This window comes from Macrotis lagotis, chromosome 3 (assembly GCF_037893015.1).
Source record: "Macrotis lagotis isolate mMagLag1 chromosome 3, bilby.v1.9.chrom.fasta, whole genome shotgun sequence".
Lineage (NCBI taxonomy): Eukaryota > Metazoa > Chordata > Mammalia > Peramelemorphia > Peramelidae > Macrotis > Macrotis lagotis.
The window spans coordinates 34,777,270-34,791,617 of NC_133660.1; the positions used below are offsets into that span (position 1 = coordinate 34,777,270).

The following is a 14,348-nucleotide window of genomic DNA, read 5'->3' on the forward strand; positions in this document are numbered from 1 at the left end:
TAACAAGAATTTATAATGTATTCCAGAGGCCAAAGGGAGTCATTGAAGTTTTCTGAACATAGATAAGACACATTTTTAGTTCATTAATTTGACAACTATGTAGAGGAAGGACTGGTGAGGGGAGAGGCTTGAGGCAGGAAGATCAATAGTCTAAGAAAGAGGTAAACAAGCCAGTGAATTAAATATAGTTTGGAGAGCCCTAGTGCTGAAGCACAATCTGAATAAAAGTTTTCCATTCCTTGAGCCTATATTTTCTTTTCTTTTTTGCAAGGCAATGAGGTTACACAACTAGGTAATTATTAAGTGTCTGAGGCTGGATTTGAACTCAGGTCCTCCTGACTCCAGGGATGGTGATCTATTCACTGTACCTCCTAGCTGCCCTGCCCTATATTTTCTAGATTTTAACAGTTAAAATTATTCTACTTCATTTCAAGATGAAACTATCAAAAGTTAACATTTCATCCCCACGAACTCATGGAAGACCCATTCCCATTTTTACAGGCAAGAAAACTAGAGGCAGAGAGATGTTGAGTGGAGCCATGAACACAGAACAAGAGCAAGCTCACTAAGGGACGGTCTGTAACCACATTCACATTCTAGCAGCACTCTCTTCCACTGGATCAATGAACTGCCTTCTTGTATAACTTTTTGTTACAAGCTTGAGGTAAGTTAGAGGAAGTGCTTTGAAAAAGGTATCATAGGAGTAAGGAGAAAAGATTAAAACTTACCGGGAATTAATCTCTGCTCCTGCATTTAATAATATTTTAATGATGTTCACATAACCTCCAGAAGCAGCTAGGCTTAGAGGCGTGTAGTCAGACACATTCCTGTGTTCCTTATTTGCCCCTCGAGCCAAAAGCAGCTCCACCACCTAGAAATATCACAGGAAAAATAAATAAGGTTTCCTTAAAAACACATTTTGATATTTTCATTTTTTTTCATAGAACATAAAGAGAAGAAATGTGATTTAGTGACCAGAAAGGGATCATCAAAGATAGGAAGATAAGGATTTCAGTTGTACTCCTGACACAAAATGGCTGTGATACTGATCCAGGCACTATTATCTTAGCAGAGTATGAATGCAATGGAACATTACTGGACTGCAAAGATGAAGATGAAGAATTGAGTTGTGGCAAGATTTCCATGAATGAATCTGAAGAAAGTAGAATCCAAAGAACAATACATATAATGACTAAAAATAATAAAATAGATACCACACTAAAATGAAAAAAATTTCAGGTTAAATATAGTAACTGGTTTCGGTTCTAGGTAACAGAGGTTAACATACTTAAGAAATAGTAAACTAGGAACAGAGCCAAGGTGATCAAGTACAGACCCAGACATCACCCCTCCCCCCCATACTCCAAGTTTAAAAATAACACATAAAATCTAATTTTGGATTGTTAAGGCCAACAAAAGGAGGAGGAAAAGGTCCCCAACACCTGAGTGAGCAGCTGCCGGAAAGCAGCAATATCAGCAACAATTTCAGTAGCTTTAGGTTCAAAGATGGTAAGGGTGTAGTAAAACTTGCCAGAAAGAGATTAGAGAACCTTTGCTGGCACTGGGTGTAGATGACACTGACTGGCAATTCTACTATCCAATATATAGTTCTGGGTCCTGGCTCCATGGTAAAAAGGAGTGCATGTGATCGATCATTCATGAGGGATTGCCAGCATATGTGACTGGCAGGGAAGCGGGTTCCTATCTGGAGTAAGGGCCAGAGCTCAGTGAAGGAGAGCAATGATCACATACCTCTCTTAGGATCAAACCACCTTGAAAGCACCAAAAACAGAGATGCCCACAACGAGCTCAGAAAACACAGGCACAAAAAACCCTAAAACCTGGCACGGTGTCTCAACCCTACCAGGTGGGCAGAGTTCAACTTTAATACATCAAGCAATCAGCTAGAAAAATGAGCAAACAACAAAAAGAATGATCACAAAAATCTGTTTTAGTGGCAGAGACATGAGCTCAGAAGATAATAATGTGAAAACAGCTACCAAAAAATCCTCAAAAAGAAAAATGCTAATTGAACCCCAACCCAACAAAAATTCCTGGAATAGTGGAAAAAATGGACAAGTAAAAATTAGAAATATGCTGAATAGGTATTAGACAAACATATTACATAGTAATCCTTTCCTGTCTTCTTTACTAGATTTCTCCAAGTATCACCTGAATTATCTCATTGTCAATTGCTCTGTTTAATGAATGCTTTCTTGCTTCCTCCAAAAGTGCTCATGTTGCCCCATCCTCAAAAGGCCCCTAGGAGGGGTGGCTGGGTTTCTCAGTGGATAGAGCACTGGCCCTGGAGTCGGGAGTACCTGAGTTCAAATCTGGCCTCAGACACTTAATAATTGCCTAGCTGTATGGCCTTGGGCAAGTCACTTAACCCCATTGCCTTGAAAAAACTTTAAAAAAAGTCCTTAGGAGATTGAAATCTACCCCCCCAACTTTGTAGACAAACTCCCTGAAAAAGACTATCTACAAGATGCCTAGACTTCCTTTCCTCTCATTTTCTTCTCAATTCTTTGTACCTTGGTTTTAAACTTCTCCATCCAACTGATAATGCTCTCTTCCAAAGTTATACATCATCTCTTCATTGCCAAATCTAATGGTCCTTCCTCAATACTTAGCCTTTTTGACCACTCTGCAGCTTCAGATACTAACAATCCTTCCTCTGATTCTCTATTCTCTCTAGCTTTTCAGGTCACTGCATTCTCCTGATTACCCTTCTACCTAATCAATCACTGCAGCTAAGTCAGGTAGACACCACTACCAACTTGGACAGGCCCTCATCAGCTCACTCCTAGGCTAATGCTACAGCCCATTGGGCTCCCTGCCTCAAGTCTCTCTACTCCATCCAGCCTTCATTTACCAATAAATGATGCATGTCACCCTCCTCTTTTTTAATTCATACTAAGATTTACCTCCAAGATCGAATATAAACTCCTTTTTAGACTTAAAAGCCTTTCATAAGCTGATTCAAGGTTTCCAGTCTACTTTACTCCTGATTCCACAAAATGCATTACATGATAACATCGGCCTCCTTGCTGCTCCTCACCAAACTGCTTTGCCTGATTCTGGACATTTTCAAAGGCTCTATTCCAGGCCTGGAAGGTTCCACTTCCATCTTCTCACAACTTCCAAATGGCCTTTCTGGGTTCCCCTTAAGTCAGTGCCTTCCCTATCAGATGATCTCTGAATTCTCCTATTCACATTTTTAAATAACGTGGTTGGTTGTTTGCATGATTTCACCCTCTATGAAATCATGAGTTTGTTAGGACACAAAGTAAACTCTTAAAAATTCTTGTTAACTCCACTTCTTACTGTTCCCTCTTTCTGTCCCAGTGCTTAAGCTGTCTTCTCTAGTGACAACAGTTTTATTGTGGGAGCTTCCTTTGATCTTTACTCTTCCATTGTTCCCTCTCTTAGTCCTGAATGCCACTGTAATCTCCATCAACACTACCCAGTCTATCAAATCAAACAAGTTCTGATCATTTAAGATCAATATCAACAAAAGAAATGGATAACTACCAACTGGATCTCAGAAACAGCAGGCAGACGAACCATAAAAAGGACAAAATGAAAAGTTCACCCAGTTATGTTATGTCTAACAATTTATGCCCAACTATAAAAAACTTTACTTTCTTCATCTGAAAATGGTCTATTCATATTCTGACCATTATCAACTGGGGAACGAATGACTTGTATTCTTATAAATATGACATAGTTCTCTATATATTTCAGAAATGAGGCTTTTATCAGAACCACTGGCTATAAAAATTGTTTCCCAGCTTTCTACTTTCCTACTAACCTTGGTTGCATTGATTTTGTTTGTGCAAAACCTTTTTAAATTTTGCATTTCCTAATTTCCCTATTTATTCTTTGGTTATAAATTCTTCTCTCCACAGATTTGACCGGTAAACGACCTTTTGGTATTCTAAAGGTATTCTAAAATTCTAAAGGCATCACCCCTTTATATCTAAATCAAGTACCCATTCTCAACTGTTCTTGATATAGAGTGTGAAATGATGGTCTATGCCGAGTTTCTGCCATACTATTTTCTACCACTTTCTGTCAAATAATGAATTTTTATTCCAGAAGCTGATGTCTTTTGGTTTATCAAACAGTAGATTTTTACAGTTACTTATATAATAAATTTTGGTAGTTTAGATACGACAAAATAAGTAGTTCTGGCTGTATTTGTATAAAAACGTGTTTTTGTAACTGTAGCCATACATTTCCTAGGTTTGTCTTGGCAGGTAGACTTCCAAATATTTTATAGTGTCTACAGTTATTCTGAATAGAATTTCTAATTCTATCATTTGCTGATAACATATACAAATGCTCATGATTTTATGAGGGTTCATTTTATTCCTGAAACTTTGTTGGTAGCTTTTTAGTTGATTCTGTTCTAGATTTCTCCAAGTCTACCATTATGTGATCTGCAAAGAGTGATAGTTGTTTCTTCACTGCCTATTCTAATTCCTTTAACTTCTTCTCTTACAGCTAAAGCTAACATTTCTAGTACAATACTGAACAGTGGTGATAATAGGCAGGCTTGTTTCATCCCCGACCTTACTGGGAATACTTCTAGCTTATCTCCATTGCATATAATGGTTGCAGATGGTTTTAGATATTGCTTATCACTCTAAAAAAAATTTTTTTTCCAACTACATGCAATGTTCATTTTTAATCATTTTTTGCAGTTTCAGTTTTGATTTTTCTATTTCCCCTCCCTCCCTTCTACTTCCCCTTGCCAGAAAGGTATATATGCATAATATAGGCTATACATGTATAACCATGCTAAACACAGATATATATTAATCATGTTGTGAAAGAATCGAATCAAATCAAACAAACCATACATTAGAGAAAAAAACATAATAGATAAGACAACTTTTAAAAATTGAAGCTTCGGGTCTGCATTTAAACTCCATGTTTCTCTCTGGATATGGAAGGTATTTTCTATCACAAGTCTTTCAGAATTGTCTTTGATTATTGTGCTGCTGAAATGACTAAGTCCATTTATAGTCAATCTTCATCCAATGTTGCATCTGGTTATAGTGAATTATCCAGGGGATAAATTCTAGCAATTTATTTCAATAGGAATTTCACAGGATCAATGTCAAAGGTGGAATCTGAATCTAGATCCTCAAGATTCTAGGGTCAATTGCTTCAATGTGAATCAATGCCATCAAAAAAGGTCATCTTAGGATGCAGAAACAAGGGTCCTTCTCCACAGCTTATGTATCTGGTGTTGTAATTCACATAGTGGAACCAGTATCGAGTTCCACATTCTAAGAGAAATTATCTGTTAATCTGGAACTGCTCAACAATTGGGAATCATCATTCATTCATTTTATAAGACCTAAGGAAAGATACTTTTTCACTTCTAAGACTACATGGCTATGGTGTGGTGGCTGGCTGGGTGAGACAGCTACCAAGAATCTGGATTAGTGGTAAAAATAGGCTCCCAGGCCAATATGGCCTTTGTGCTCCTCCAATTCAGGTGCTTTTGTACAGTTAGCCCTCCATAACTGCAGTGCACCCCATCCTCTTCACCTTCATTTTTCTAATCCTGAACTTGTTTCGAAGTTCAGCTCATTTTACAGCTCCAATAGTAAGCCTTCCCTAATTCTCTAATGTATTTATATTTGTATTTAGTATGTTAGATCTTCAGATAACCTAGGTAGGAGTCCCTTGAATAATTCAAGAACTTCACTTTTCTCATCTGCAAAATGTGGATATAATTTTTGTATTATTTGTAAAAATTGTTATGGAAAAGAAATTTCTTTGTAAATCTTAAAGCACTACAGAAACATGAGATATTGTTATGCTTCTGGGAACAAAGCTTGAAAAACTTTGTAAACTAGTGCTTACACCAATCAAGAGGTTAAATATTGAGAATATTATATATGGGAAAATTCATTTTCTTAATTCTTTTAGTCTAACTTTACTCAGGGCTTACTCCAAATATCCTAAAAGCTTGAAGAGGCTAAGTGAAAGAGAACTCACAGAAACAGAAAAAAACTTAATTGCAAAAGAAAAAAATTCAGGAGAATGAAGAACTACCTCTTGTCTTCCACCAGAACAAGCCAATGACAGTGGTGTGTCCTTAGTTCTCTCAGACTGGGCTTCAATATCCGCACCATTGTCCAGCAAAATTTCAACAACACCAACATGTCCAGCTGTAGCAGCTAAGATGAGCGGAGTAAAACCTGAAAAACATTCACTGTCAGAACAATCTGGGCAGAATCAAAACCTGTATTTGCTATTCCTAGGCATAAGATTCTTCCTTTGTTAAACACAACTTGCCAATCATAAAAACTGTCGGTCCTTTACCTTTTTTGTCCCGATGTTCAATACTAGCTCCTCTCTCAAGCAGTGTCTGGACCAGCTCCTCGTGTCCACCAGCACAGGCTAGTGTAAGTGCCGTATCATGATTGCTCTCAGTCTGTTTAAGAAAATTTTTTTTTTAAATTTTTATTGGTTCACATTGGTTGAAAAAAACTTTTAGGCTTTTGGGCTTTTTTAGTTGTTATTAAATTAAAAACATACATATGGGGTACTCATTCTTTCGTATTCTCCGGTCTTGGATTAGGATCATAGGCTTGGAATAAGAAAGGGCCAAACCCCCAATTTTACCCATGAGGAAACTGAAAGAAACTCAAGATCACCCCCCCCACTCCACCCAGGATTTGAATTTAAGTCTTCTGCTTTTACTCCACAACTTTCTCCCCATGAAACTCGCTACTTCCTATCAATATTAAATAAAAATTTATAGGATTTATTTAAATGGTCAAAACTGTAGTGGCATTTGTGAAATTTCATAAATAAGGGGCGGCTAGGTGGCGTAGTGGATAAAGCACTGGCCCTGGAGTCAGGAGTACCTCGGTTCAAATCTGGTCTCAGACACTTAATAATTACCTAGCTATGTGGCCTTGGGCAAGCCACTTAACCCCGTTTGCCTTGCAAAAAAAAAAATTTCATAAATAACTATTGAAGCAAAGTTGATGCAAAAAAAGATTGCTACTAAAAATTAAGTGTATATATATATATATATATATATATATATATATATATATATATATGAATATGCCAAAAATACTATGTTCACTAAAAAGTCTAAAATGATATAAGGTGGGTGAAGGAAAGATGGAGTTGAGGGGAATTCTCAATAAATACAATCTATTAAAGGACTTTTGTACATAACACTGCTAACTTTTGGCTTCTACTCATCATCACATGCGCATATATTGAACAAACCTATTGCAGCAGCATAGATCTATGCAAATCCCTCATTTAGTACAAGTAAAGCTATTTGAAAGCAAAGGCAGTTTTCATTTCAGTTACTGCTAAACAGAACGGTAATCAAAATAATCAAAAACAGCCAACCCCCTCAAGCCCAAATAGCAATAAATGTAAAAAGCAAGTAGAATAATAATTTACAGAAAGACAAAAACGTTTGAATGAGAAATGAGAGTAAATCACAGCAATAGATGGGTGGAACTTAAGTAGCTGTGGACATTAGATGCCAATCCACCAATGCACATAAGAGCAGAGAATTAAGGAACTCAAAAGAGAAAAGAAACCACAGAAATATCATCATGGCCTTAGAACAAGTGCAAGGACTCATTTTAGTTCAATAAAATTCTGGAACACTCAAGATGATCTCACTCCAGAGCCAAGGAAGCAGCAAGTGTGCAGGTATGCGTATTCATGCACAATGAGAACAGTTCTACAGCATGAGGATTTCAAGTGTCCTCCAAAACAAAGAGAAGAAATGCAGGAACACCCCGAGTATACTGAAAAAAATACATCAAGGCTTGAACAAAATGGGGGGGGTGGGGGGGTGGACAAGCCTGGCACAGAAACATGACAGAATAATGGCAAGGTCAATACTGTCTCTTCCAACAGTAGAGCAATAATTTTCTGTCTTGTATCAGTTGCAATTTTATGCTTCAAAAAATATAGAGAGGAGGGCGGCTAGGTGGCACAGTGGATAGAGCACCAGCCCTGGAGTCAGGAGTACCTGAGTTCAAATCTGACCTCAGACACTTAAAAATTACCTAGTTATGTGGCCTTGGGCAAGCCACTTAACCCCATTTGCCTTGCCAAAAAAGAGAGAGAGAGAGAGAGAGAGAGAGAGAGAGAGAGAGAGAGAGAGAGAGAGGAAACAATAAGGAGATAATGCAAAATAGATGGTTCTAGGTTAGGAGGAGAAAATCACCTCCTCCTTGTGTTTCTGGTGGTAGGATAGGAACCATCAACAGTCTGCCATGTGCCTTAGATTTGGGAAACCCAAATTTCAAACAGTTTCAAGGAAATTTCTAAAGAGATGAAAAAAATGAGTCATTTATAGACAATGAGAAACTACTACAACTTTAAGTCTACACCAAGACTTTTGGGACATCCTGTATAAGCTCAGGATGCAACCTTGCTACTCTTATGTGCCAAATCAACTTTGTGTAGATAATAGAATGACCAGCAGAGAATAGACTGAATTAAAGACCCTATGGAAGAAAATGAAAGGAGTGCCAAAGCTCAGAAGAAACAGAGGGTTTTTTGTTAAAAAAAAATTATATAAAGATAAAAGAGATTTAAAGAATAGATACAATTGCTACTTGGGGCAAATGTGAAAATGATTAACAACAGAGCTGCTCAATTTAAGGAAAATGAGAGGAAAGAACAGCAATGGCTACAAGACCTATTCTCCAGATGTCTCCATTGGCCAGAGATACAATCCAATCATGGCTCCATCTGGTCTCCACCACAGCCTGAAACTCCCTTCCTGGGTCTCCTCCACCTGAGTGATTAGAGCATTCACCCCCACTTACGCCATACACATGACACTTTTCCTTCTCCCCCTTGCCCATCAAGTGAGTTCATCTTCCTCTCTCCCCAGAGAAGATCCTCAAGGACAGACGCTCTCTTGCTCATTTCTATTAGTTTTCTGAGGACAACAGCTGTACACCCCATGCTCCGCACAATTTCTGGGCACAGAGCAGGCCATTTATGCTATCAACTTATCTGTACAAATTCAAGTCATCTGGCCCATGTGAGCTCTTCTTGGATGCAGAGCTGGCAGGTCTGGCTAAGTCACTGTCAGAAGTAGCACAGAGTCTGGTGAGGGGCTATAGAACTGAGAAGGAGGAAATGTATAATTTTCAAAAACAGAACATAAACTGATACTAAATGAAGGGAGCAGAACCAGAATAACATTGTGCATATCAACAGCATCATTGTAAGATGATCAGCTATGATGGATGCAACTCCTCTCTGCAGGCCACTGACTAAGGACAATCCTGAGAGATCTGCTACAGACAATGCCCTCAAAACTGGGGAGTCAGAATACAAAGTAAATAAATACATTTTTTTAAAAAACTTCCATTGTTGGGGACACTAGGTGTCTCAGTGGATAGAGCCCCAGCCCTGGAGTCAGGAGGACCTGAGTTCAAATCCAGCCTCAGACACCTAGCTGTTTGGCCTTGGGCAAATCACTTAACCCCACTGCCTTACAAAAACCTTTAAAAAAACTTCCTTTGTTTTTCCTTTCCTTCTCAAGGTTTTTTCTTTCCCCTTAGTTTGAATTCCTCTTTCACAACATGGAATTATGTTAAACATGTACATGTTTATCAGATTGTTCGCCACCATGGGGAGAGGGGAAGAAAAATGTGAAACTCATAAACATAAACATAAAATGTTGAAAAACTATCATTGCACGTAATTGGAAAACTAAAAGTAAAATTTAAAAAAAAGGAATAAAAGACAATCATCTCTAAATTAGCAAATGAACTTGAATTTGAAACTTTCAATTCCCAAGAAAATTCAATAATTGATCAATTCAGAGTTGATTATGAAGAATTGGAAAACCAAGTGTTCATTACAAAGAACATGCGGGTTTCATCAAAACTGATCATAAAATCCAAGCAAGCTTATTTATTACCTTTCATGAAAAGGTTAGTAACCTAGCAAATCAGGGACCTGCTGTGAATATGCTCACCTAGTTTTTAGCACAGCATCTAAAAAAGTACCCCATTATTCTTTGTAGAAAGGAAATAGAGCCACGAAGTAATACAGGTTTCACAGGGACACACACTGTAACTGAAAAGGGACCTCGGAAGACTATACAATGAGGTCAAGATCTGATGGGCAAAGTTGAGTGCCAGAGGCAAGACTCAAACCCAAGTGATGACTTGCAGAACAGCTGAAAATGGAACTAGAGCAGGGGATTGACACAGAACTGTAGCAAAGTTCCAAAGTACAAACAAATCAGGAGGCACTTCAGAGAAATGTTTCCCCATGCATATCACTATCTTGGTCACAACTTAGGACCAAATGAAACCATTACCAAGTGACTGCATGGCCCAGAGGGCACCACAGAGTGGTCATGAAGCAGGGGGAGGTCTACAAGCAGTGAAGGGCCACTATTAGATTGATCTATAGTAATGAATGAGTATATCTTATCTTTCTTCTTCCAAAAAAAATTCTGTGATTCTATTGTTCAAGATCATCTCATCTGTAAACTTTTGAGGAAAGAGCAGCTGGAAAAGTTCTCCTTTGTCAGATTCCATGACAAGACCTCTCATTCTTATTTACTCATTACAGCTTATTAGAAATTATCAGTATTCATAGGTAGACTGTAAAGATGAATTGGAGGATAGACTAATTTCTAAATATTACACAATAATGAATATAGACAGTGAGTATCCATTATTCTTCCATGAGGAAAGAAAGCCTATGCCATGCTTAGTTAACACGAGTAAAATTATATTGGTAAAATAAGAAAATAAAATATTTCTAAAGTGCCTATCATATATCAGATATGGTGCTAAAGACTTTAAAAGCTCATTGGCTTCCCACAACAACTCTTCAAGGCTAACTCCCCTTTTCACAGGGGAGCGACCTGAGACAGTTAAAGTGACTTGCCCAGGGTAACATAGCAATGAAGTGATGATCAGAGGTGGTATTTGTTTATCAGGGCTTCTTAACTCCATAGAAATTAAAATCAAAATCTAGATTTCTAGGCAACATATTTATGGAGTAAGAAATATGGTTCAATCAGAGCAAACAGAGTGGTGAGAGCAATATCAATTCTTCCTTGTATGGTTCACTAAAGGAAAACTGGATATTATCCCAAAATGCCAGATAAAAGAGTTCAAGAGTCTGCCAAAGCAGTCAATAATACAAAAGAAAAAGGGGGGGGGGGGGCAACTTAAGCCCATATCCTATTGAGAGAAAATGAAAAAAGTGGTAAGTGGGGAAGAAGGAAAGTAAATCAGAACCAGAACACCATCTGCATATCAGAAAGCAGTAACTGTTAAAGTGTTTGGTCGTGGCTAAAAAATACACAACATACAGAAACAAATAAAATAATCAAGGGTGGCTAGGTGGAGCAGTGGATAGAGCACTGGCCTTGGAGTCAGGAATACCTGAGTTCAAATCCAGCCTCAGACACTTAATAATTACCTAGCTGTGTGGCCTTGGGCAAGCCACTTAACCCCATTGCCTTGAAAAAAAAAAAAACACCTCACAATCTAATGAGGGAAACACACCAATGGGCTATATAAGTAAGACACAGATAGGATAAATTAGAGAAAATGACAAGAGAGAAGGATAAAGACTTGAAAGAAGCCAGGAAAGGTAGGAGGCAGAGGGGAAGAGTAAGCCAGGAGGTAGGAAGGCAGAGGGAAGGACCCTAGTCCTTTGAAAATGTCCTGGCTGAGATGTGAAGTATCATGGTGTGTTAGGGCAGGTACTGAGGCAAACGCTCACTTTTTGACAAAATCTTCTGGAAAAAGTAGAGAGTTGTCTTAGATTTGGACCAATATCTTACACCATAGGCTCCAAATGGATATATGACCTAGATATTAAAGGTCCTATCCTAAACACATTAGAAGAACAAAGAAGAAATTACCATTCAGATCTATGGATAGAAGAAGTGATAGATTAAACAATTAGCTGAAGAGGCACAAGATAAAACAAATAATTTTGATGATAAAAAAACTTAAGTTTTTGGACAAATATAATTAAAATTAGAAGGGAAACTGGTCACTGGCAGAAAAAACTTTACATTGAGTTCTCTGATAACAAAGTCTCATTTTCAAACTACAAATTTATCAAACTAAGATGTTCCACAATTAATAAACGTCAACGTGAACAGAGAATTTTCAAAGGAAGATATCTAAGTTATAGATCACCATATAAAATCACTAACAATTAGAGAAATGCAAATTAAAGTCACTTTGAGATGGCTTCATAGCCATCAGGTTGTCAAAAATGAGAAAGAGAAAATGACAAATGCTGAAAGAACTGTAACTATGCTGCTGCAATACTATTAATGCTGTGGACTGTTTTGGTCATCATAGAAAACATTTTAGAACTATGCTCCAAAAGTTACTAAACTATGCATACGCTCTGACTTAGCAAAGGGTAACTTTAACTAACTTCTCCTCAAAAAGATTGAAAAGAGAGAAAAGACCCAGGCACAAAATTATTCCTAGCAGCTCTTTTTGTAGTGGCCAAGAAGGGGAAACTATGGGATTCTCCAAGAGAATAGTCACACAAGTTACACTATATGAATATAATGATCAACATCAGAACAACTGGAAAATCTCTGTGAACTGATATAAAATGAAGGAACAGAACAAAGGATGGAAAAAAAACATAACCTTCAATTTCTTACTTCATCAAAAATGCTCCCTTATCTCATGACAAAGTACTCTCCTAGTGGTATAGTTATCTTATCCATGGCAAAGCATTCCCTTATTATTAGTTATTCTACTTTTCCTTATCTTCTAATAAACTTAAAATTTAGAACCAACATTTCTTTTTTCTTTTTTTATTTAAGGCAATAGTTAAGTGACTTGTCCAAGGTCACACAGCTAGGCAATTATATTCCTCTCTTCACATATTTTAACAAGTCAATGAAGTTTATCTATAAAAAATATATTTTCTCGTATAGAAAGTGAATCTTCAAACTGTCTTCTTCGGAGTAATACTTTAGTATACTTAACACTACTCTTTTAATTTTAATGCTCATCTGTAGATATTCCCCAAGGCTTTGACCTGAGGATCCTCTTTTCTCTCCTGGCTTATAACCATAGCAGCTCCCAAGACTTTAATCATCATGTTTATGCCTAAGATTCTCAAATCTCCATGTATTCAGCCCCAGATATTTCCAAATGGATGTTCTGCAGGAATCTCAAACTTAACAAACCCAAAAGTAAAGGCATTATTTCTTTCCTCCCCAGCCACCCCCCTGTTAAACTTTCTTATTTCTGTCTACACAAGCCATCCTTCAACCTCCATAGAGGTTGTATGTCTGACCTCTCATTCAATCCTTTCCTCTACCCCCAAATATTGCTTGCATCCTACTTTTCTCTATACTCATTTGGACACTGCTCTGATTTAGGATTTCATCTTTCAAATAGGCTTTGCCACAAGTTCCTAACAGTTCTCCCTGACAAGTTTCTCCTCTCTCAAATCCATACACCAAACAATAGCAAAAATGAGTTTAGTTCTAAATCAATTACTCTCCAAAAACAAATGTGTTCCCTAATTATCTCTTGCCTCGAGCATCTCCACTTGACTTCAATCCACACATTCAACCTTATTATCACAATGGTCTGGCTCAACTAACCTTGATGTTCCTCATACATTATATACTACCCCCAACTCCACAGATGGAACTAGATATCCATGCTAGAAATAGCCCCTCATTTCCTGTCTATCTCTTAGAACAGCTTCAGTTCTTCAAGTTTTGCTTAAATATTCCTTAGGTAGAAAATTGCTGATTTAGGTAAGCTGTTTGAGGCCAGGGACAATTTCATTTTTATCCCACATTACCTAGTACAGCTCATACCATAAAATATGTTCTGAAATTTATGTTGATTAAAAATGATGGACTTACAGTTTCTTTCTCACCTGACTATGTAGCTTTTTGATCAATGTTTTTGAGAACTTCTAATACACAAGAATATAATAAAACAATGTGATATTGCTGAAGTAGTAGTATTATCAGTTTTTAACATAGGTTTTTATGAAATATATATATTACTTTATAGGACTAGATACAGTATTGTCTATGATCTATGAAAACATGTTAACAATGACAGTTCCTATTTTAACATTATTTAACTGATTCAACTTCCTCTATGATTAGGGGTGCCTCACCTGGGCATCAATATCAATGGCAGGGTAGATAGGCAGCATGGCTGAAGGAGAGATGATTGGGCTTGGAGTTGGCGTCTGAGGTTGGGAAATAGAAGCTGAGATACTGTGGGTTGGAGTGTTGGACACTGCAGATGCTCTTCCACTCACTGCTGTTGAACAAAATAACATCA

At 37.5% G+C, this 14,348-nt stretch overlaps 1 protein-coding gene across 6 annotated transcripts in view; it reads right to left on the minus strand.

Moving 5' to 3' along the window:
* Positions 1-14,348, minus strand: part of ANKRD17 (ankyrin repeat domain 17) — a 129,391-nt gene that overhangs the window by 39,961 nt on the left and 75,082 nt on the right. For 4 of the 6 annotated variants that reach the window (XM_074228440.1, XM_074228442.1, XM_074228438.1 and 1 more), the window contains 4 exons: positions 14,179-14,327; positions 6,346-6,457; positions 6,076-6,221; positions 729-871 (listed from right to left, as the gene is read on the minus strand). In XM_074228440.1, coding sequence (XP_074084541.1) covers positions 729-871; positions 6,076-6,221; positions 6,346-6,457; positions 14,179-14,327 — 550 coding nt within the window. The remainder of the gene's footprint in view (positions 1-728; positions 872-6,075; positions 6,222-6,345; positions 6,458-14,178; positions 14,328-14,348) is intronic. The other 2 variants (XM_074228443.1, XM_074228439.1) reach the window with 1 other exon arrangement.